The sequence below is a fragment of the Cebidichthys violaceus genome, unplaced genomic scaffold (genome assembly GCF_023349555.1).
Source record: "Cebidichthys violaceus isolate CVI_PGR_0920_01 unplaced genomic scaffold, fCebVio1.0.p SCAF_25, whole genome shotgun sequence".
Taxonomy (NCBI): Eukaryota; Metazoa; Chordata; class Actinopteri; order Perciformes; family Stichaeidae; genus Cebidichthys; species Cebidichthys violaceus.
The window spans coordinates 6,648,089-6,670,635 of record NW_027176428.1 but is presented as its reverse complement, the minus strand read 5'-3'; the positions used below and the strand labels follow the sequence as shown (position 1 = coordinate 6,670,635).

Sequence of the window (22,547 nt, the reverse complement as noted above, 5' to 3'; positions counted from 1 at the left end):
CTGCTTTTCCAGAAGGACAAACACTGTATGGACTCTGCACAGCCACACAGACAAAAGTGTCCCTTTTTTCTCTCTCAGAATTCAAGTGCTGACCACAGAGTACAGCTGGACTTGGGCCTGTGGGATAAGTTCAGTGAGCTGTCCACTAAGTGCATTATAAAGATTGTGGAGTTTGCCAAACGGCTACCAGGCTTCACTACGCTCACCATCGCTGACCAGATCACCCTCCTCAAATCTGCATGTCTGGACATCCTGGTACCAACCACATGCTCCTATTACTCTTCCTTTTTAACCAACTCCCCTTCCACCTCCCTAATGCTTCCTCATTATTCACGCTGCTTAACTTGTTGATGATTCTGAACAGCTGCCATGATTTTTTTTGGGACTGAATTTCATCCTCCTTTTACTAACTGCCCATTTTTGCCTTTTGCCTTTTGTCCTTGTCTTGTGATTTTCTTCCCCTTCCTAGATGCTGAGGATATGCACTCGCTACACCCCAGAACAGGACACAATGACCTTCTCAGATGGCCTGACACTCAACAGGACCCAGATGCATAACGCTGGCTTTGGCCCACTGACAGAGCTGGTGTTTGCCTTTGCTGGCCAGCTGCTGCCTTTGGAGATGGATGACACAGAAACAGGCCTACTCAGTGCCATCTGCCTCATTTGTGGAGGTAAGGTTGTCTTCTAGCTTGCTATCCTTACCTTACAGCCTTAAAAATGTTTACTTTGTCTCATTGGTTTGCAATTTCCTTGCTATCATTTGGCTTTTCTACCATTTCTTTACCTCTTCAAAATGATTTTCTTTCTCTTATTGTGTTAGACCGTATGGATCTGGAGGAGCCACAGAAAGTAGACAAGCTGCAGGAGCCGCTGCTAGAGGCTCTGAAGATCTACACCCGCCGCAGACGCCCAAACAAGCCTCACATGTTTCCCCGCATGCTGATGAAAGTCACAGACCTCCGAGGAATCAGCACCAAAGGTAAGCTGAGGTTTTACGTACCATGGGTCAGAAGTAGGGCTTGGAAGCAAACCTTAAAACGTTTTTGTACCTACAAAATGTATCCACAATACTGATGATCATAAACTGTTAAGTCCTGTAAATTGGCATTTAATGTGTGTTCAGATTTTTATTTTTTATTTTTCTGCGCTTTCCTTGATTCCTCCATTTTTAGACAAAGTGCTGGTACGTCTATACTTGTATAAGTATCCAAACTCAAGTATGGTATTGGCTCTACTGTTTAAAATGTTCAAACAATGCCCAGCCTTATTTAGGAGATGACTAGTTTAAAATAGTAAAGCAAGGGAACAGTTTCATTCCAAAATAAAACATAGAATATTTTTTAAAGAGTTTATTAGTGAGAAATAAAAATTATTTGATATCATTGTATCGTCAGAGTCATGTACGCAAAATAGTTCTGTCAGAGAGAATATACCATCATTTGCATATAAGAGCACTAAGAAGCATTGTCTTCTTCAAATCAGTTAGTGATTCCTTTGAAAAGTGAAACCACATTTCATATTGTGTGAGAGGCTTTCTCCTGTCCTTTTTATACACTACCCATTACATAAATGTGTGTATGTGTGTGTGTGTGTGTGTGTGTGTGTGTGTGTGTGTGTGTGCCTGTAGGTGCAGAAAGAGCCATCACACTGAAGACGGAGATCCCAGGCCCCATGCCTCCACTGATCAGGGAGATGCTGGAGAACCCAGAGGCCTTCGAGGACAGCAGTGACTCAGGGGACAGCGCCGCAGCCGCTCCCCCTGCTATTCAAGCCATCAAACAAGAGGAGAAGGCCACAGATGAGTCAGCCGTTGAGGAGGAAGAGGAGGAGGAAGAGGACGACTACTGGGATGAGGAGAAAGAGCGAGGGGCAGACAGTGATGGGGAGCTGTCGGGGGAGGCGGCGGCGGGCGTGCAAAAGAAAGGTGTAACTGGGAAAACGCAGTGAGAGAGAGAGACAAGATGATGCTGCTTCCTCCTTCAGATCACTGAGCCCTCCCGGAAACCTCACAGAATTAGGCTCTTATACAACAACGGTGTTGCATACAGCACATACATATACTGTATATGTTGACTGAAAGGAAAATATGTTAAATTCAGTATAGGAAGCAAGGAATGGGAGAAGCAAAAGCACTAAATGTAAGTGGGTTGAGTGAGAAATCACTGTGCCAAAATGAGACTCTAAAAGATATTTCAAAAGTGTTTTGTCCACCCAAAGAGGAACGAGATGTGGTGGACAGAAGAAAATGCACTCCTCAGCTATCTATAAGGGCTATGCTTTATATAAAATTGATGGTAAAAATACATTGCAACAACAGAACTCTATGTGGTGTCCGTTTGCCGCAAATGTCTTCTGAGAATTCCTTTTATTACTATTCAGAGATTTGCGACTTATTTTTTTATTGTATCGTTTTTCTAAGCATGTAAACATTTTTGTTCTGTCTTTTTGCCTGTTTGTGGGACTTTTTTTGTATATTTTTCACTCAGTCCTGCTCACATTTGACTGGACGTATAGTGTGTTTTTTTTTTCAAGCTTATCTTTAATGTTAGGCATTTCTGCATTGTTGGACACAGTGAAAAGCAATAACAAGGATAATAAATAGAGCAATTGCAAAGAGAGAGCAGGTCATGAGCAGGACTCAAACTCACAATACGACAAGCATGTGGTATGAAAAGCCCTGATGGGTAAAACGTTCAAAAGAGAATAATAAGAAGACTGCAATTTCAGCTCTGGTGCTTGTGATGCAAATAAGAAACTAATCAATAATGCAAAACAAATGCAGCAGCATATCTCCATCTCTCGACAAAAAATACACACAGTATTTTATTTTTTTAAATACTTCGACTAAAGAATCTGCAGGGTAGATTAAATGTCATCACACAATCTCAGGTTGATTCCATCAGGGCCACATCTCATCTGACAACAGTATTTTTTCAGAAACGTTCTGATATAGCATCAACATCTTCAACAAAAAGTAGGATTATTGAAAATGGAGTTGTTGGCCATTATGCACGTGCCCTTTGTGAAGCCATAATATTTTAATTTTGTAAAAGTGAGCTATGAATGGACATAACCCTGAAAATCAGTTTACTTCACAGAAAACCTCAGGTGAGTGTGTGTGCATGAGTGTGTCAATTAGAGCATTTATCAATAGATACAAAATAGGTTTTACAGCTAAAAACTTTTCGAAGTTCATTCACCGAAAGGAGTTTGTTGGACACTAGAATGTTGATGCCAATGCAAGCTGACCAAGAATCACATGATCAATTAAATGACGTCGCAACCATCTAACATAATTACCAACAAAACAAAAGCTTTACATTGGGTGAGCTGTCTGCCGAAGCACAGGGCGATAGTTTCAAATGATGTGTGTTCATATGTGCTGCATCTAAAGAGTGATGCAGTACATGGATTTTGTAAAATAAATACTTATGAATTGTTTTTCATTGAGACTATACAGCTTTTTTTATGCAAGATGTATACAATTGACATGCAATGAAAGACAATGTGACTCTTACTGAACTACTACTTGATAGTTGTAAGGGAAAGATTCTCCATCAGCATGTTGTCCTTCATGGCATTGCAGTTCAGCTGCAACGTACTTTTTATGTAGTTTGTTGATATTAGGGATAAAAAGATACAGCTATGTATGATATCTGAAAATAAGACTGCATGTTTCTGATAATCATATATGGAGATGTTTTCTCCCTGAATGAAGCAGAGACAGAGAAGATGTAGCGAAAACCAGCAGAAAACAGATCCTACATGACCACGGTGGCAACACACCAGCAGCTTTGAAGCAGTGACCATGTGACCAGGTCTCTAGTACCACATGTAAAGCCATCGAGTACACAGAAGTTGATTTTAAGTATTAATTAATCAACCCTGATGCCATGATGATGTTTTTAGACTGTTAAATTGTCATTTGTGATATTATAGGATGAAAACATCACAGTCAAATGACCGAGGTAAAAGATATGAGTTGTCTTCAGTGTGTCACACACATACATTCACAGAGCCACAGTCAATATTTTGCACATCGGCAGTCAATTCTACATACTTTGTTGAGTATTTAAATGTCACATAACGACGACATTTCATATTAAAATGTTTTCCTGTTTTATCTTCTTTTTCTATTTCTTAAACTTGTTTTTTGAATTTGAGCTGGTGCAATAGATAAGCCAAGAGGTCACAAGGGCCTCAGCTCTATATGTCAGCATGTGAGTAAGAAAACTAAAAAAAGACCAAAGATATTACATTGCATTTGGACAAAAACAAATAAAACAACATTACTTAATAAAATATCTATTAAAGTCATTGATGTGAAATATATTTACTTTGTATTGTGTGATAGAGAAAATGCCATAATCTCAAATTACTTTTGAAACTGGAACCATCTTATCTCTGTAACATCTTGTTGAGTTTTTTTAACTGATATCTTTTTATAAACAATCTTTACAATGTGCAAATAACTTGTCTTGATGTTCAGGGATTTAGACACCTCGTGATTTTTAGTTCAATTGGACTTATACCAAAATAGCTCTGACAAACACACACACACACACACACACACACACACACACACACAGAAAAACAAAGACTGGGCTGATCTGTTTGTGTTTTTACATTTAGATTTTTGCTTATTTGTTGCTTGTTGTTTGCTAATTGTTATTTGTTGTTGTATTTCTTGTATTTTGATAAAGGCGCTTTTTGTTCTCAGAACTTTCAGCGTCCAGTTGTCGTCTTCTTTGCTTTCACTTCACACCTTTACAAGGAAAGTCTTAAGATGGAAATGTAGAAAATACAGACAGCCATCAACATGTATTTATCATAATATTTTATTAAAGAACCGTGTGTCTCCAACAGAAGCCCAGAACAATAAAGAAAAGTGTCATAAATTAACATTCACTCCCAACCTGACGCTGTGCTCAACAAGCTGCAGCAGTACATTTCACATTTGTCTGTAAAACACCCACACCCACACTTGACACGGTTTCAGGATTCACACTCACATGCAGAGGTTATGGGCTGATATGCCACCAAAACAAGATGTAGGCTATTAAATCCAAGCTTTTCTCAAAACAACTGCCACATATCCACATTTTAATCAGCTAAAATAAACTAAAAATAGTCTAAAATAAACTGAAAGATATTTTTAGACAATTGGTATCTGCATATGAAAATCTAAAGGAGAGTTTCATTAATCCTTAAGCATTAGCCATACTAATAAACAACACTGGACACTTAAGACTTACATTTGGTGTCGAACACAAATTGTGCCTAGTTGTCTTTGAATACAGACACTCACGAGTCAAAAGCTCTGCATTATAAATATGACCTTTGTGAAGGCAGTTTTCTACATGAACAGCTACAAAACAACAATAGAATAACCTTAAAGGTTTCCTCATGAGCCGCATGAACTTGCATCGCAGTGGTAAACAAACAACTTGCCGTCCATCTTTGTTTTTTTTTACCACATGGGGAAGTCGGCCAGCTCACTGCAGAGAGAAAGAGGATTAAAAGTTTTACAGAAGGTTCTGAGGATTAAAAAAGAAAATAAAAAAATAGACAACACACTCCTGCTGAGCCACTGCTTGAGTAACATGAACATTGTTGCTATTTTTACTCTTATTATGTTGGTATTACCATATTATTTACACCTTTATTTTTACTCTCTAATGCTCCCTGTGACTCTACCCACGAGAAAAGAAAGTGCTCGGTAAGTGGAACGGCAGCTTTTCTAAAACAGCAACTAGTCTGCCAGAGAGGAGAGTGTGAATGAAGTCATCCAATACTATTTTAGGAGAGGTGATTCCAGTCATGGAGGAGGGAAACAGGGTGTGTACTGTGTGGCTGGTAGAAAGCCAGAATTGTCACCTCAGGACGGGGTCGGCGGGTTCTGGTAGCATTAGCAGCAGCTTCCCTTCACCAGCTGGGGGCTCACAGCGCTGACAAGACAGAAGCAGAGATGGTTGTAAAGTGAAAATGAATCTGTTGGTATGTATTATACACACCCAAAATAATAGGGATTACTGTTTGTATTTTTTTTTAAGCAATTGTATTAGCAACTAAATATCTTAACATCTTTCTTAGATTTATATTTTCAAAAATAATCTCTATCACATTTCATAATAAAGTGATTTGTAAAACATGGTATAATTATAAGAAAGCCCATGCCATTTGAGTTAAAGCATTTACATTTAACTTTTTTCATCTTGTAACAAGACTGTTGTTTACAAGATAGCAAAATTGGCTAGTCTGCATCCATGATCTAAAGTTGTTAAAAATATCTCAAGCTTGAATGTCAATTCTGTGAGACCTGAGAGGGTGGAGACATTCACCTGTCAATGAATGCATAGGAGAGGAGTTTAGTGAAGGCGAGGTTTTATAAAGGCTGGGTGTGTTCTAGTCAAATCCTTTCTGTCAGACCAGTTTGAAATGACATATTGTTTATATCCTTTGAGTTATGTCTACATGTTATGCATCTAATCTAATGTGTGCATCTGACTTCCTAACAAATCATGCTTTATTGTTGTTGAGCTGTGTGAGACACTTAGTTGTGAGATAAAGTCCAAACCAAGTTAGGCTAACTGTTCAAGTTAAATGGCCATTGGATTCTTGTGTTTAATGTGCTCACCAAATATAATCTCTATGGTCTATGGAGATACCTTATTCTCCCTAATCAGGCAATAATAATCTGATTTACATCACATGTCAAATTCAGATTATAACGGGTTTTTTTCAATAGTCTAAAATCCCAATCTTTGACCTACAGTGTGTTGATTGTGGGTATTGTGAAACAATGATCACAGTAAGGCTACATCCACACTACTCCGTTTTTAAACGAAAATTAAGTCACTAAAAGATTACTTGAAAGATAAGAAAATAACATTTATGTTGTATCCACAGATGTTAAAAACATGTGATTGTCATAATAAGATGTTCTTTATCCAGTTAAGATGCTACCGGTATGCTGTGCATCGAGGAAGGATTTTGTTTGACCACCTTTTGAACAGTCAGTGGTTCTCTGTGAATTTATAACTTTGGTGTTTCGATTTGTTTCCATATTTTCTCTTTTCTCTTTCTACCAGCTTTAACCTCAGTGTCTAACAATGGAACTGGAGCAAAAACTTGCAGGATGAGGGGAAACTAGTCAAATATTTGCTCACTCAAATCTGTTAGCTCCGATGCAGGTGTTGTCTAACTTTGTTTGGTTAATGTGTGGAAATGATGGCACACCTGTGTGTCAGAGGCTGGTGTGTCTTCTTTGCTTTGGACGTGTGTCTCAGCAGTAACATGCTCAGCTCTGTTGGGTCGTTCCAGCTGAGTGGACAGGAAAAGAGGCGAACAGATTGATCTGGGGGAAGCTGAGGAAGCATCCTTGTCATCCTCAGAGGAAGAGCCATCTGTTTAAAATCAGTATAGGTTCTTTGCTTTGGTTCTCATTACATTGCAGTGAAATAGCAGTGCCGTATACAAAGAGACTTCATTACTCACAGATGCATGTGGGAATTTCCCCATTTGATTTAGTTTCTGGCAAAATCCCCAACCTCTGCTCTAACTGACGGATGTAGTTCATCAGGTCCTGCGGGTGTCCAATTTCAAACCCATAGATTTGAGGAAGATTTAAAGACAAGGAATAAGAAATGAGTGATTAAGTAAATTTGAGGTTCTGTTGATTTTATGAAATTGTTTTACTTTTCTTTAATTGAAGATATTATCAACACTATTGTTTTAACGGTGCTATATTTTGTCAGTAAACGGTGGACATGCTCAGATCTTTTAATGATGTAAAATAGTAAAACAACAATGTAGGAATACTTTGTTACAAGTATAAAGTATTAGCATTAAAGTATAATTTAAGTAGTAAATTACTCATGCAGAATGGCCCATTTCAGAATGTATTTTATATTATTGGATAACAATAATTCACACATTAATGTGTCACCTCATTTTCAAGTATTATCTTACCCTTAACCTATAAAAATGCATCATCTACTTGTTGATTGTATTTTTTATTATTAATCTGAAGCTGTAAAGTAACTAGTAGCGTAAAGGGTCAGTGTGTAGGATTCGGTGACATCTGGCAGTGAGGTTACAGATTATAACATGCTGAATACTCTCCCTTTCAAAGTACAAAATACAAATCTTAGTTTCAGTAGATTATACACATAATTAATATTATATATATACCATCACTGCCATCCAATCCCCCAAAACCCTGCACACTGGTCTTTTTAAGTCATCAAATAAATGTAGTGGAGTAGTAGTGTAAAGTAGCAGTAAAGTACTGCTCTAACATAGTATGTAAGTACTGTACTTGAGTAAATGTACTTGGTTAATTTCTCACCACTAATGAGTATAAAGCATAAACAAAACTGTTTGTAAAATTAGGTGGAATTGATACTCTTGACTGAAAATCTTATTAGGATATATCTTAAAAAGTAATGGATTTGTAGTCTGGTGTGGAACCCTCACCTGTTTGTCCACCTGCTGCTCCTCTCTCTCATCCTGGGCCGTCTTCACACTGGCCTTCAGCTCCTGAAGCTCTTGCTTAGTGTCACTCAGCAGCACCTACAGGGGGCAGCAGCGTTATACTCAGACCATCTGAACACACTCACTCATCTGACCTGGCTTGTCCTTTTTCTGCTGTTGTTGATCGCACGACAGTGAGGAGAAATGTTTACTTACTGTTCATGGAAGCCTTTCTATTTGTGCCTGCATGTGAGTAATAAAAGGACTGTGCCGAACTTTGGCATCGTTCTCCAGTTACCAAAATGTAATCTGATCAACTCATGATGCAGATTCGCAGCACATGAGCAGTTATATTTAGAGCTGAATGTGTTTGTGTGTTGAATAATAGTGACTGCAATGTAGTTTGATTACTTACGCGATTGCAATCTCTCTCTTGCCCAAGCTTTACGTCTAGTTTCTCCCTCTCCATCCTCTCCTCCTGGAGCCACTCCTCCTTCCTCTGCACCTCATAACTCAGTTCTTGTAATTTCTTTGTATCTGTCTGCATTAAAAAAAAAGCAAGTTTAACCAAAAGATCGGTTGACATGTAGGTGTGTATGTGCTTTGCTGTATCCTCACTTCTGCTGCATGTTTGTAGGCCTCCCTCTCTAGAGCCCAGTTGGCACGCTCCTCCCTGAGGACCAGGTTCTCCTCAGACAGCAGCAGGGTTAGCTGGGCCACTTGCAACCGGGCTTGATGCATCTCAGTGTGAGTATGGCCCTGACGGGTGCCCAGCTCTCTCAGCTCCCTACGCAGGCCCTCAGCTGCATGCTCACTGGCCTCCAGACGCTCCTGCAGCCCTCGTACCTCCAGCAGGGCAGCCTGGTTCTCCACCTGCACAGAGACGAGGGAATAGGAAAGTGAAAACTTCTCAAGTTCTACTTGTGAGTTAGTGGAATTGAGGTGATCTTGCTCCCACTGCTGCAAAACACCAATCCAGTTAAAGCTGACCTGGTCCCAATAAGTTGTTAGTCTTGTGGTTCAGAGCTCCTCTGTTTCCCTCTCTGACCAAGCTGTGTTATAGAAGAAGCACCACCAACCAATTTACCTGGAGACACTTTCTCTTTTCCTCATCATGTTTCATTTGACTGGATATTTTCTTCACTCTCTCCTTCAGCCTGTGGGACAAAAAGTTAATTTTATGCCCAAGGAAATAAATATACCAATGACGAATGTTTAATCTAGCATATGTCTCAAACACTTGCCTTTCCAGGTCTCCATTTTCCTCTTTCTTCGTGTCATTCAGGACCACAATGTCCCCTTCCAGGTCTTTAATTCGCTGCTGGTTCTCATCTTTTTCAGCCACGAGTTTACTCAGTTCCAATGTCAGATGTTCCTGACTATATTTCACATTCTTCCAACGTTGTGGAGAGAAAAAGTGATTAGATTCTTGTTCCATGTGTGTATTTTTTAAATCAAAAAGTTATCATTAGTTATTAATGAAATTCAGAACTTTATGGAGGTAAAAATGAGACGGCTACCCCAAGACATCTGGAGGCATGACCTGCCTGTACCTTGTGTTTTCCCTCCATCTTCTTCAACATCTCACAGTTGAGTCTCAAGTTGTCTCTAAGCTCTGAGAGCTCCTCATTCATTGCTTCTCTTTCACGTTCCCACTCCACCCTTGCTTTGTTGCTGTTCTTTTTCTCGTTCTCTGTCTCCTCTTTTGCTTCATCTAAAGCCTGCTGTATGTTGGCTTGTTTTTTTAAGCACTCCTCCAGCTGACTCTGTTCACAACATGGGGAGAGAGGACAGGGACATCAAATGTTAACTACTCAATGGATTTACAGTACATAGTAGTTACACTTAATGGCCTTTTCTTATTACTACTATGAAGGGAAGAGTAGCTTATCAAGAATGGCTGAATGCAATATTGAGTGAAGTTTTTTTATTTCCACCTGCAACAGCTGAGCCCTGGGGATGACTATGAGCAGCTCCTCCTCTCCATCCTCCTCATCTTGTTCCTCTTTCAGAGTCTCCAGCTCCTCCAGCGGCTTGGGAGCACGGAACGTGAAGGAGCGACTACGGGCACACACCTCTCCCATCGAATCCACATATATAAACTGATACTCCACAGCACTGGGGCGGGGCAGGTAGGATGCTGTATCAAATATACAGATGTAATAGCCAGTGTTAGGTGTATATTATTATGATTAATAACCTATTGTATTTTAGTTAAATATACAGAAATAAAACTTTTACTGAATGAAAAAAATGATGGAGCACAACACGCTCTTACCCTGGAAAAGTGCACAGGAGTTGACACTGGTACCCTCAGTGTAGCCTTCAGGAACAACAGCCCATGTATATGTGTAGTACTGTTTCAATGAGGAACAGCCCATCTGTAACATGATGACAGACACATTTTAGACTACATACAAAATATAAATGTGCATCCCCATCAAGACCCCATGACACAGAACTTTCTTTGCTAAAATATTTTCTTTTTCAGTGTGCAGGAATGGTGCTGAAGTGGGTGAATGTACCTCAAAAATCCCTATCCAGTCACCGCTGCTCCACTGGTGGTCAGAGGTAAGGCTGTAGTGGCACTCCACTCTGCTTTGGGGGAAATACAGCTGCCCCACATTTCGAAACACCACCGTAGACTGTTTATCCATGGTAATAAGAAGCTGTGCTGTTGAGGAAGAAAACATACGTGGAGCCGGTGAAATGTGTTCCAGTTTCAATCTGGTGGAGAACAGCTGATGAAAGGTGATAGCAGAGTCAGATCAGGAATTCAGCTTGGTCACAACACCAGCCGCCTATGGCCACACAATATGTTAATAAACAACAAGCTCATTTACCTACTGGTCATGGAGATTATACCATGTAATCTAAAAAAATAAATAAAGCACTGTTGCATTGTATACCTGTCAGGAGGATGAATATATATATTATGATGAATTATTTAAATTATTGAAATTGTTTTATAAATTAGTAATTGATCATAAAAGACCGTCCTTAGTCAATTAATAGTTGTGCTTTATATTCCATTACTAAAACAATGAGTGTTTTCCATGTATATTTCATTCCTAAAATCCACCAACCATAGCTAAATTTGCAAATAATTAATTAAGTAGTCAATCAAGTAATACATGCTCTTAAATGTGTGCTGTGAATTAAAAATAATAATTTTTAAAAACTAAACGAAGTCATTCCTTCCTGTTTCTTCTTATTCACAAATATCAGATAAATCTTGCAGAAGTGCAGTTCTGTCTGCTATACCTAAGTATTCATGTCTTTCTAATTACATTTGATAGTTGTAAGCTTGGATTTACAAATGAATCAACTTGTGTTAATGTTTTCTTACCTTATTCTGCTGAGAAACGAATGTGATGTCTTTTCTGCTACTTCTTGAAGGATAGAGCTGTGGATCAATCTGTAGATAGTGATGAGCAATCCTGTCTGGTGCAAGAGTTTCCCAACATCTCCTGAACCATGTGGGCCCCCAAGTAAAATTAGTGATGCTGGGAGACTCATGGGAGATGCAGTTCATGAGTATACAGCTCATCACAAGGCAGAGCAGTGATGGACTTCAACTCCCATTCTAGGATAGGGTTATAGGATACAGGATCTGCTGCTTGTAGTTATTGCTCATTGCCATTCTCAGTAGTGGCAGTGGAGGGGGTGAGAAAAGGGGGCACTAATAAACATTTCTCTTCATAACAACTTCTGTGAGCCCACTCTCCTAGAATCAGTGAAAGGCATGAAAAGCTAGTCAAACAAATAGACATCCACAATATGATAGAAATTCTTGAATGTGATTCATTTGCGATGTGGACATTTCTTGCATTTTCCTGCTCTGAAAATAATGAAGCAAAGTTAAGCTTTGTGGGTTTTCAACAGCGTTTTGTGTGAAACTAATCAGCCGTTTCCTTTATTCAGCGATTTGGATACAGACACTAATAATATTCTGACTTTTATTCTCAAACTGTCTGCAATTGCCTAAGAATCTTGGTCTCCCACTTGTGAACACTTGATGGCAGTGTAGTTTCAGCACAAACCCACATTAAACAAGTGTGTTGTGGTGTCGGTACCTTTGTGGGAATCACATGGTCAAAAGTAAGTAAGTATCAGCCTGCAGGCAGACAATAACTGCTGAGTAAAGCAACTTTCAATGTTACCCACTCATTTTGTCGGAGCCTTTTCACAGCAAATATCAGCCTTAGTAGTTAGTAAGCCTTCATCTTTGAATGACCAGAGGCAGAAAATGATTTCATATTTCATTATTGTTGTTTATTTGAACTGCAAGATGGCTGATCCCAGAAATACACAGAATTTGTCAAATTGTGGATAAAATCAGTGTGTAAACATCAACAAATAAAATACATCATCAAAACAAATGACAATTAAAATACAAAAGAATAGTCTTGTACAAAAGGTCCAGCATGAACAATACTTAACTGTATATTTACAAAACAGATGTCTCTGTAATGTCACCATTCAAAAGCTACAGTGCTTTTCTTCCTGAGAACTGCATCTTTATGGATCCTTTTTTGGAAACAGAACCTTATAATGTATAAAGAAAAGTTATAATGACAATTTTTTGGTTTGGTTTAGGGCTTTCCCCCCAAACTATAATCTTAAGAAGTTTAATGAATGCAATTGCCCTTCAGGAGCTCTGAATTGTTACCAATACCCTGAGCTTACACTCTGACTATAAACTTGATAATATATCCAGAGCTGCTGATACTAACATTAGTGTTTAGGCAGCCTGGTGCCGTACTCAGCATGCACTAACACATAAAGAAAAGCCATCTCAAAAAGAATGGACAGATCTTTGAAGAGGAAGAAAATGTTGCTAAACAGATGTGTTTACAGCAGCTGTGATGGCAGATGTGGAAGGCCTTAGTGTGTTACAAGTACTCCATAGAGCAGCTCAGAGACAGACTGAGCTGTGAGAAGAAAGTCTGTACTTTTTTAGCAGTACATTAACCCACTGATCAAATGACACATTCACTGAGTCTCTCCATGCTGCTATTAAAAAGGCATGCATCAGAGAAGGTTGACTAGCTCACATGTTGCTCAGCAACGACAAGACACCAAGTTCTGCCAACTTGGCTTTGGTAACTTCTTCCCAGCCCTTATTGGCTAGCGGGTTCCTGGGTGAGGGATGCATGATGCCCTCGACCTGCACGTTGACACCTGCGGCTGACAGAGCTCGCCGCGCCCGCTGCTCTGCCACCCTTCCAACCCCAATGACCATGGTGATGCCCAGTGCCTCCACCGCCTGGCACAGTGCAATGTCACACAGGGCGAGCAGGGCTTCCCGTTCACCTGCAGGCAGCTCAGGGGGGGTTAAATTCTTCCCACTGGCGCCGATGAAAATGAGCGGGCATAGATTGTGCACAAAGCAGTGCTTAAAGAACGGTGCTGGTTCACCACACAACTTCTGGAAGAAGCCCCAGAAACGTGCTCCGCTCACTTCCTTCTGAGTGCAGGCAAGTCCTGTGATCCGCCGCTTTGGATGCTCGTCGTGAGGATGACCGACCTCCCCTGTGATCTTCAGCCAATCCACAACTGACCGTACTTCACCAAAGGGGACCTGTGCCAAGAAACGCAGATTTTTTAACACATCATAAGACACATTTATTGCAGTAAATTACATCGAGTCATCAAGTCAGAAACTTTTAATATGAGTAACCAGCAGACCGACATTTGGTATGGAAAACTGGGAAAATATAGCTAAAACTGGGTATAAAAGTAATATAGCATGCAAAGTCATGTAGGAACATATCAATTCACACAGGATAATTATTCAAAACAGGTAATAATGCAGCCTCCACCTGCCTTAATTTAGGTCTTTAATTGCAGTTGATCTTTGGTGGTGCATTTGTTTGTTGGGTTGTGATAAAGTATTAAGAACAAATTTGGAAAACGCACACCTGGGACCCGTTCCTCGTACCTGGCTAACTGAGTTAGCCGGATAATTTTCAGGATAAGATTACATAAGTCAGGCTTTTCGGTTCCACGAAGCAAGTTTGGCGAAATCACCATAGCAGCACATCCATAAAATGTAACCTGCTCCAGCGCAGGCTAACTTAAGTTAGCTGGATAAACTTGCCACTCACCCAGAAAAAAATGTCAGCTCCCTTCCTCAGAGATCCCATTGATGAAGGAGCGATATTAGTTAGATTAGCGTTTTATAGGGAGAGAGTTCTTCGAGATCGCCAAGATCCGTTATCACATCATGATGACTTCCTATACGAGCGCTATCGATTCTTTATTTACAAGATCTTCTCGAGCCATACATTGCGAACACCACACGCCGCAGCCGAGCATCGACTGTCTCACATGCATGGCCTTGCGCTTTTTTGCGAATGGTACATTTTTGTACAGTGTCGGCCAGTGACGTGTGGTGAGGTTCGTGGCTGGTGAGGCACTGACACATCACCATTCAATTGGCAGCTTGCACATTGACTACTGGTTGTTTTTCATATCAGCATTATTTACACAAACATAGGTAAGGTACATATTTGATTCCAAAGGGAGCGTGTGCGCCGCGATCTGCCCCACCGACCTGCCCCACCGGGAGCGTTTCAGAAGCGGAGCGCTCGCGGGCGCCACTCGCGAACATCGTGAGATTCCGCGATAATCTGTGTAACAACCACGGATGTATAAAGAGAACAACAAACACATAAAAGGTTACTTTACCTGTCCGACGTTGAACTGCTGTTGATTTAAATATATTTCCCTGTTTTTAGAAACATTTTTAAGCTTGGATATAGAATCTTACATTCTTGTGGTCAAAGCAAAATATAAGAAGAAGAAGAGAAGTGTTGAAGAAGAGCAACGACAGAACAAGCATAAACCCGACCCGTGGGCTCTCGCACGCCCTCTTCTTTGAGGCAGAGTAGTGTTTGCCTCCTCTGTGCTTTTTCACTGCGGTTTAATGTCAGATCAGCAACACTAAATATGTTCTACACAGACGTGAAATATGCATATGCGCATACAGTACATATATCCTCATAAGTATCTATTAATTCGTATCAATTAGATACTCTTTGGGCTTGTTTTTATCTACTTATTCTGAAAGAGTTGAGATAATTATTACTCATTCGATGATGCATTCCATTAAGCCTACTGCCAGCAGGCACATTTAAAGAAACATAATCTGATTGATTGGGGTGATGAGGCACTTAAAACTAGCCTATACATTTTCCCAACACGCATTTAACTTGTCTGCGATATTTCGCCATGCTTCTTGTCCAGCATCCTCGCCGCGGTGGCGGTGTTAGATTTTGCCATGATTATGGTCTTGAATTCCTCATATGAGTTCATGATCATCTCCTGCTCGTCAGCGGAGAAAAAAAGGCTCTTTCTCATTGTACTGTTAGAAAATCATGGTTTCGGTGATCGACGCTTCCCAATTCTGAAGTAGGACGGGCACGCGCAATTATCCTGATAACTGACGGCTGGTTCGAATTAACGAGATTGTTTGAGGGCGGATCAGTCTTTGAGAAAACAACATAGCCTGACTTCAATCATCGGGTTAATTTAAGCTGGCTAATAGGACATTTGATCGACTTAGTTGAACCACGTACGAGGAACGGGGCCCTCTTCATGCAAGCAGCTCGCAGAAAATAAGGCGTGTTGTTGTTTGGGTTAGCTTCCGCATTCAGGCCACCGTGCATTACCACTAAGTTACCCTGGGCCCTGTAGATGGTGCGCACATGAGAAATGAGAGGACATGTTATCTGAATGCTGCGCTCACCCCGGTCTGTGCCATGCCGAAGGGTCCTGGATTCATCCCTAAAAACAGGAACCTTTGTCCGCCCTGACAGAACTTCTCCACGTAGCAGCGGTGGGTGTCCCATGCGTACTCCAGCGGGTTGTAGATGTACCGGACCGGCTCGCTGAAGGTGAGCCGACGGAGGTGGGCGTTCAGCTCCAGTTCAACCTGCAGAAATCTGGAGGAGGGAGTCTTGTTGACCTCCGGTATCGTTGCGGGTTTAAACCCCTGCTCCTGTGATTCACACAAAGGCACTTTGTTCTCTCCATCTCCACTAGCGAGCTCAACCGTGTCATTTACAGATGTATTGTCATCTGACATTTTGAATTGTAAGCGTAATAAGCAAGACCCCAGTTATTGTTATTATTTCTTCTTCTTCTTCTTCTTCTTCTTCTTCTTCTTCTTCTTCTTCTTCTTCTTCTCCTCCTCCTCCTCCTCCTCCTCCTCCTCCTCCTCCTCCTCCTCCTCGTTATTCTTCTTCTATCTGTTTAATGGCGGATGGTTAACAAACTGTAATTGTATACCGCCACCTACTGCATGGGAGCTTGTGGAATCATGGCATACCATTAACTGATGAGAGAGTAAAAGAAAGACTTATGGACTTAATATACTAAGCCTAACAATACTCTTAATATAGTGTGTCATCAAAACTTCTTAAATAAATGTAATGAAAGAATTGTCTTTAAAAAGCAATTACCATAAAATGTCATGGTATACCATGTCTACAAAAATAATGTCATAGTATAGTACTTTTACTTTGGGGTCCTTAATCATATGCTGGCTCCCTAAACTGGTACTAGGTCATCAAACTTTGAGAGCCCATTTTGTAGTAGTTGTATTTGATTGTAATAGTTGTAGTAGAAGTCGGTGTTGTAATTACTTCTCTTCAGAGTTCTGGACCAAAGCTGAGGACAACAGAGTTTCTTCATTTCGTCCACATTAGGACTGGGCGGTATGGCCAACATCTTCTATCACGTTAAAGGTCATTTCATATCTCAATAACGGTGTATATTACAATATAGTATGTTTTCTGTTAATTCAATAAGTCAATTACTAAAAATACTATCCTGTGAATTGAATACTTGACCTATTAGTAGTACTGATTATTTTCTCATAAAAATGAACCATTTTCCTTCTCTCTAACCTCTCAGCCATTGATTCCCACCACCCACCATTAAGGTAAAATTAAATATCAACTACTTCTCATCCACAATGTAAGTGTTTTATTTTACTTTTAAAAAAAAAAAAGTCTGATCATTTGTACTGAGTTTTATGTTTATCCAAGTGTTAAAATGTCCTGAGAGAGCCACCTGATGATGGAGTTGATAAACACCTTTTTCAACTGAACTCTAAATACTTTTTGTATATTATTATAGGACATACTATACTATGACTTTTTGACTTTTCATGGCATGATATACAATGACATATAAATGAGTGTTTTTTTTTTTTTAAGACTTTTGATGGAATACTCTCATATTATACTATATGACATTTTTATTCAAAAACGTTGTTAGTACATTTGTATGCCATACTTTACAATTAAATTTTTTGACTTTTAATTACATACTATACTATGATATTTAAGTGACATTTTTATGGCTATGACTTTTGTACTGACATCTTTTATTACATGTATTTTTGCCATACTATAACATAATGATGCCATTTTATGATATAGTATGATGTTTTAAGAACATTTTCATATAGTCAATAGTTTGGTCCATTTCAATCCTGATCTTCCATGTCACTCTTTGTATTGTATCATTATTTAACTGAATGAAGAGAAGAAACAGAAGTGGAAGTGGATTTTCTTTTTGCATCATGAACCCATCATGCTGTGGATATTCCTTTTCCATCATAAATTCTTTGCAAGATCATATATTTAAATCTCTTTCTCATCTTGAGGCGCTTTAATCGTTAGACTGAAACCAAATGTTTGTACACAGTCTACACGATTGGTAAGCCTGTGGTACTCTCATATGGAGCTTGGACGGTGACATCAAATATTGACATCAAAAGTTTGGCATTGAAAACAAGTCCTGATCAGAAAAATTAAACATTGGCATTTCAATCAGGAGAGAGTCTGTTAGAATTTTAACAATCATGTATTATACAGACATAAAATATGAATAGTGCAAAGTCTTTGGCGATTGGACTCCATCCATGAATCAGGCTAACCGAGGGGTAAAGATGCTGCTGTCAGGTAAAGTCTAATCCCCCTGGAGTCCAGACACTGGTGGTGGTGGTGGTAGTAATGTGGGGAGTAGCTGCAAGCCGCTGATGAATGAGGAGCATGCTATGATGCTGACTGGCGTGGAGGAGGGTTGTATCTGTTTCAAGCTGAAATGACAACTGACAGCAGCAGGGAGGAGAACACTTTTAAAGTTTTTAACAGCAACGATGTGATTGGCTTACATTACAGTCATTTAGCAGACGCTTTTATCCAAAGCGACTTACAATAAGTGCATCAACATTGGTAATCAAAAGAACTACTAGTCACCAGAAGTCATAAGTACATTTCCTTTTCCAAACAAGCATCTAAGAGCATGAAGCAGAGCATAACTCAGAGCCAAAGTACAGTGCAGAAACAACCCGACCCGTCGGCTCTCGCACGCCCTCTTCTTTGAGGCAGAGTAGTGTTTGCCTTTCTGTGCTTTTTCACTGCGGTTTCTGTCAGATCAGCAACACTAAATATGTTCTACACATATGTGAAATACATTACATATTCTATGGAAAGAAAGGACATATAAAAGTGTCTACAAACATTACAGTGGTGACAAACAATGAGAAAGCAAAAGACATGCGCTCAACCCAGTTAGTGAGGGATTCACAATCTGAGGTGAGGAACAGCTCGTCGCTGCCTCACCTCACTGTCTCCTCTGTTTGAACAGGACATGCGCTAATTCAGCGATGTTGATTATAAAAATGCTTGAAATGATTGGAATCATAAATAAATTGCATTTATAGCACAGATTAGTAGAGAAATATTAATATTTATTTTATTTTAGCATTATTTGTTTTTTACTTGTCATGATGCCTCCGTCCTGGCTGTGGAGCAACGGACCAGCTCTTCACTTTCGCAAGGATCCTGGAGGGGGCTTGGGAATACGCCCATCCGGTCTACATGTGTTTCGTGGACCAGGAGAAGGCGTATGACCAGGTCCCCCGGGAGATACTGTGGGAGGTGCTGCGGGAGTATAGGGTGAGGGGGCCACTTCTGGGGGCCATCCAATCCCTGTACGCCCAAAGCGAGAGCTGTGTCCGGGTACTCGGCAGTAAGTCGGACTCGTTTCTGGTGAGGGTTGGCCTCCGCCAGGGCTGCGCTTTGTCACCAATCCTGTTTGTGGTATTCATGGACAGGATATCGAGGCGTAGTCGTGGGGAGGAGTGTTTACAGTTCGGTGGGCTGAGGATTGCATTGCTGCTGTTTGCAGATGATATGGTCCTGATGTCTTCATCGGGCTGTGACCTCCAGCACTCACTGGATCGGTTCGCAGCAGAGTGTGAAGCGGTTGGGAGGAGGATCAGCACCTCTAAATCTGAGGCCATGGTTCTCAGCAGGAAACCGGTGGATTGCCCACTCCGGGTAGGGAATGAGTCCTTACCCCAAGTGAAGGAGTTCAAGTACCTCGGGGTCTTGTTTACAAGTGAGGGAACAATGAAACGTGAGATTGGCCGGAGAATCTGAGCAGCTGGGGCGGTATTGCAGTCGCTCTACCGCACCGTTGTGACGAAAAGAGAGTTGAGCCGCAAGGCAAAGCTCTCTATCTACCGGACAATCTTCGTTCCTACCCTCACCTATGGTCATGTGGACTGGGTCATGACCGAAAGAATTAGATCGCGGGTACAAGCGGCCGAAATGGGTTTCCTCAGGAGGGTGGCTGGCATCTCCCTTAGAGATAGAGTGAGAAGTTCGGTCATCCGTGAGGGACTCGGAGTAGAGCCGCTGCTCCTTTGCGTGGAAAGGAGCCAGTTGAGGTGGTTCGGGCATCTGGTGAGGATGCCACCTGGGCGCCTCCCTAGGGAGGTGTTCCAGGCACGACCAGCTGGGAGGAGACCCCGAGGGAGGCCCAGGACCAGGTGGAGGGACTATATCTCCAAACTGGCCTGGGAGCGCCTCGGGATCCCCCATTCAGAGCTGGCTGATGTGGCCTGGGAAAGGGAAGTTTGGGGTCCCCAGCTGGAGCTGTTGCCCCCGCGACCCGATCCCGGATAAGCGGTCGAAGATGAGATGAGATGATGCCTCCCCTGACCGCACATCCCTGCTCTGCACGGGGCACTTTTTTAAATATAGAATTTTCCAGACATACCGGTTCATCATTCTGGACAAGTTGTAAGGCGTAAGATACTACCTTCTCTCACCTCATATTGATGGAGGTGATTCTTCACCTCATCAAGTACAGGTTTCAAGGGGAGTGCATATCTCCTGGTCCTGGAGGTCAGTCACGTATTGGAGGCAGTGTGGGACTCATCTGCTGGTTTCCATGACAGCTTTTCAAGCCTTCTGCATTGTCTCTCTTATTTGCTGTCTGGAAAACTTTTTCATTGATATTCTGCTTCACAGTAGAAGCCGGTGTACCGTCCTTCTCCACCCTTAATTACTCGAGGAGTGCCACCTCTATCAAGCTCCACGCTGCCTTGGGTTAGTCTGCTATTTTGTCTTGTATTGTGAGTCTGCAAATAACTCTGTTTCGTATGTCCATAGATACACAGCCGTGCTGTGATCACCAACAAAGTCATCAGTAAACTCAGTCCTAATCCAAAACCTCCTCCTGAAAAATTAATTCAATTAGGCAAAACAAATACTGAATACTCCATAACATCACATCTTGAGCATTAAAAAAAAAAAAGTTCAACCACTTCCTCATTATTCCTTTACAGACCCCCAAAGAGTCTACAGGCTACAAAGGTATCTATGAAGGGACAGGATTGAATTGGTGATAGCAAACTACTTCACAATTTAGGACCAACTACTGAAATGCACAATCACTTTTGGTCAAGATCTGTTTTCCTCTATAACAAATCCTATCCCCATCAAATATGATAAGTCCATCAACAAGCTCAGTGTTTGCAAAAACTCATGTAAATTATAAAAAAAAAAAGATGAGCAAAAGGTCACAACTGCATCAAATCTTGATTATAATATACAATATCATATTGTCTTTGCTTTTTCTTTACAAAAACACCATGTCTTCTCAAAATGTTGCACCACCAAGACTTTCTCACTAGCTTTCCTGAACGTTAGCATGAAACGAATCTGAACAGTCCTTAACATTTATCATATATATTTTCTCCCAAAAACAATAGATTAACATTAAAGTGTCATGTCAGGCCATCAAAAAGCTCAGTTTGTCCTACTTCAGTAAAATAACAAAATATTCAGTAATATTCCCTAAGACTCTTTACCACTCATAGTATTTTCTTATTAAATACACTCTTTAAAAATATGTTTTCCAAATGCTTTACCCGAGTTAAGATGATTTGTTATGGGTCTCAACTCTCTCGCAGACAAAGGGTGGCCGCATGTCTCCCACTGCTGCGTCTTTCGTCAGCAAAGCAGTGCTAAAAAACCAGCTGGTTCCGGCTTACAATCAAAAAGTATTTAATAACAAACAGAAGCTAAACAATTACAAACTGAAGTACACTATCGATGGACTATGTTCCGCGGATCAGAGTTAACGCGCCCCCATCCAACAGCCCACCTCTCTGGATACCTGTAAGGTGGCCAGCAACGAGAACTGAAGAGAAATCCATGGCAACAATGTCTTGTACTTTCAAGTCCTCGCCTGAAACTTTAAAAGCCCATAATCAGCTTTGTGATTGGCTGAAATCCAACTGTCCCCTCCTGGCTTCAGACAGTGTCCACTCTCGGCTGACCTCCTTGGCCTGGTCCGCCCCTCCGCATCATTCCATAGGGCTGTATTCACCAACATCTCTGCTTGACCAATACGTCTCCTTCCCCCGCTGTTCACACCTTCTCACATTGCTGAAGCCGGCCTCTCCAAACTCATCACCGTATGGTCTCTTTTGAACCTGAAAAGCCCATCTCAAAGGTCCCTGTCTCTCCCTCACGGCTCAACACTATACCTTTAGTTTAATACATTCAATAGGTAAACATATGACACACATATAGCCTACTATCTTCTTCAAGTAAATATACTGTAAACATAATACTTTCCATAATCAATATCTTGACGTTTTAATACATTGTAACATTTAACCCATTCTTCAAGTTTTGCTTCTAATCATACTAAACATGTTTCTAAACTTACATTCTTCACAATACCGCTCTCCA

The 22,547-nt window shown here is 40.8% G+C and overlaps 3 protein-coding genes across 4 annotated transcripts in view; 1 reads left to right on the top strand and 2 right to left on the bottom strand.

Annotated features, from left to right (window-relative positions):
* rargb (retinoic acid receptor, gamma b) overlaps positions 1-4,725 on the top strand; it is a 34,527-nt gene extending 29,802 nt beyond the window's left edge. For both annotated transcript variants that reach the window (XM_068720157.1, XM_068720158.1), the window contains 4 exons: positions 79-255; positions 470-674; positions 824-982; positions 1,631-4,725. In XM_068720157.1, the coding sequence (XP_068576258.1) occupies positions 79-255; positions 470-674; positions 824-982; positions 1,631-1,950 (861 nt within the window). In that variant the 3' untranslated portion in view covers positions 1,951-4,725. The remainder of the gene's footprint in view (positions 1-78; positions 256-469; positions 675-823; positions 983-1,630) is intronic.
* Positions 4,726-4,862: 137 nt separating this feature from the next.
* Positions 4,863-11,905, bottom strand: calcoco1b (calcium binding and coiled-coil domain 1b). Its single transcript, XM_068720159.1, has 14 exons — positions 11,828-11,905; positions 11,004-11,152; positions 10,757-10,859; positions 10,416-10,618; positions 10,032-10,244; positions 9,723-9,871; positions 9,566-9,635; positions 9,097-9,351; positions 8,894-9,019; positions 8,482-8,577; positions 7,501-7,588; positions 7,243-7,409; positions 5,881-5,951; positions 4,863-5,501 (listed from the first exon to the last, which is right to left on the bottom strand). Exons 2-14 carry the CDS (start codon positions 11,133-11,135, stop codon positions 5,474-5,476), a joined length of 1,701 nt encoding a protein of 566 aa, XP_068576260.1. The 5' UTR covers positions 11,136-11,152; positions 11,828-11,905; the 3' UTR covers positions 4,863-5,473.
* An 826-nt stretch (positions 11,906-12,731) lies between these two features.
* smug1 (single-strand-selective monofunctional uracil-DNA glycosylase 1) lies at positions 12,732-16,677 on the bottom strand. Its single transcript, XM_068720529.1, has 2 exons — positions 16,232-16,677; positions 12,732-14,062 (listed from the first exon to the last, which is right to left on the bottom strand). The coding sequence occupies exons 1-2, from the start codon at positions 16,568-16,570 to the stop codon at positions 13,532-13,534; spliced, it is 870 nt and encodes a 289-aa protein (XP_068576630.1). The 5' UTR covers positions 16,571-16,677; the 3' UTR covers positions 12,732-13,531.
* Positions 16,678-22,547: the final 5,870 nt, after the last annotated feature.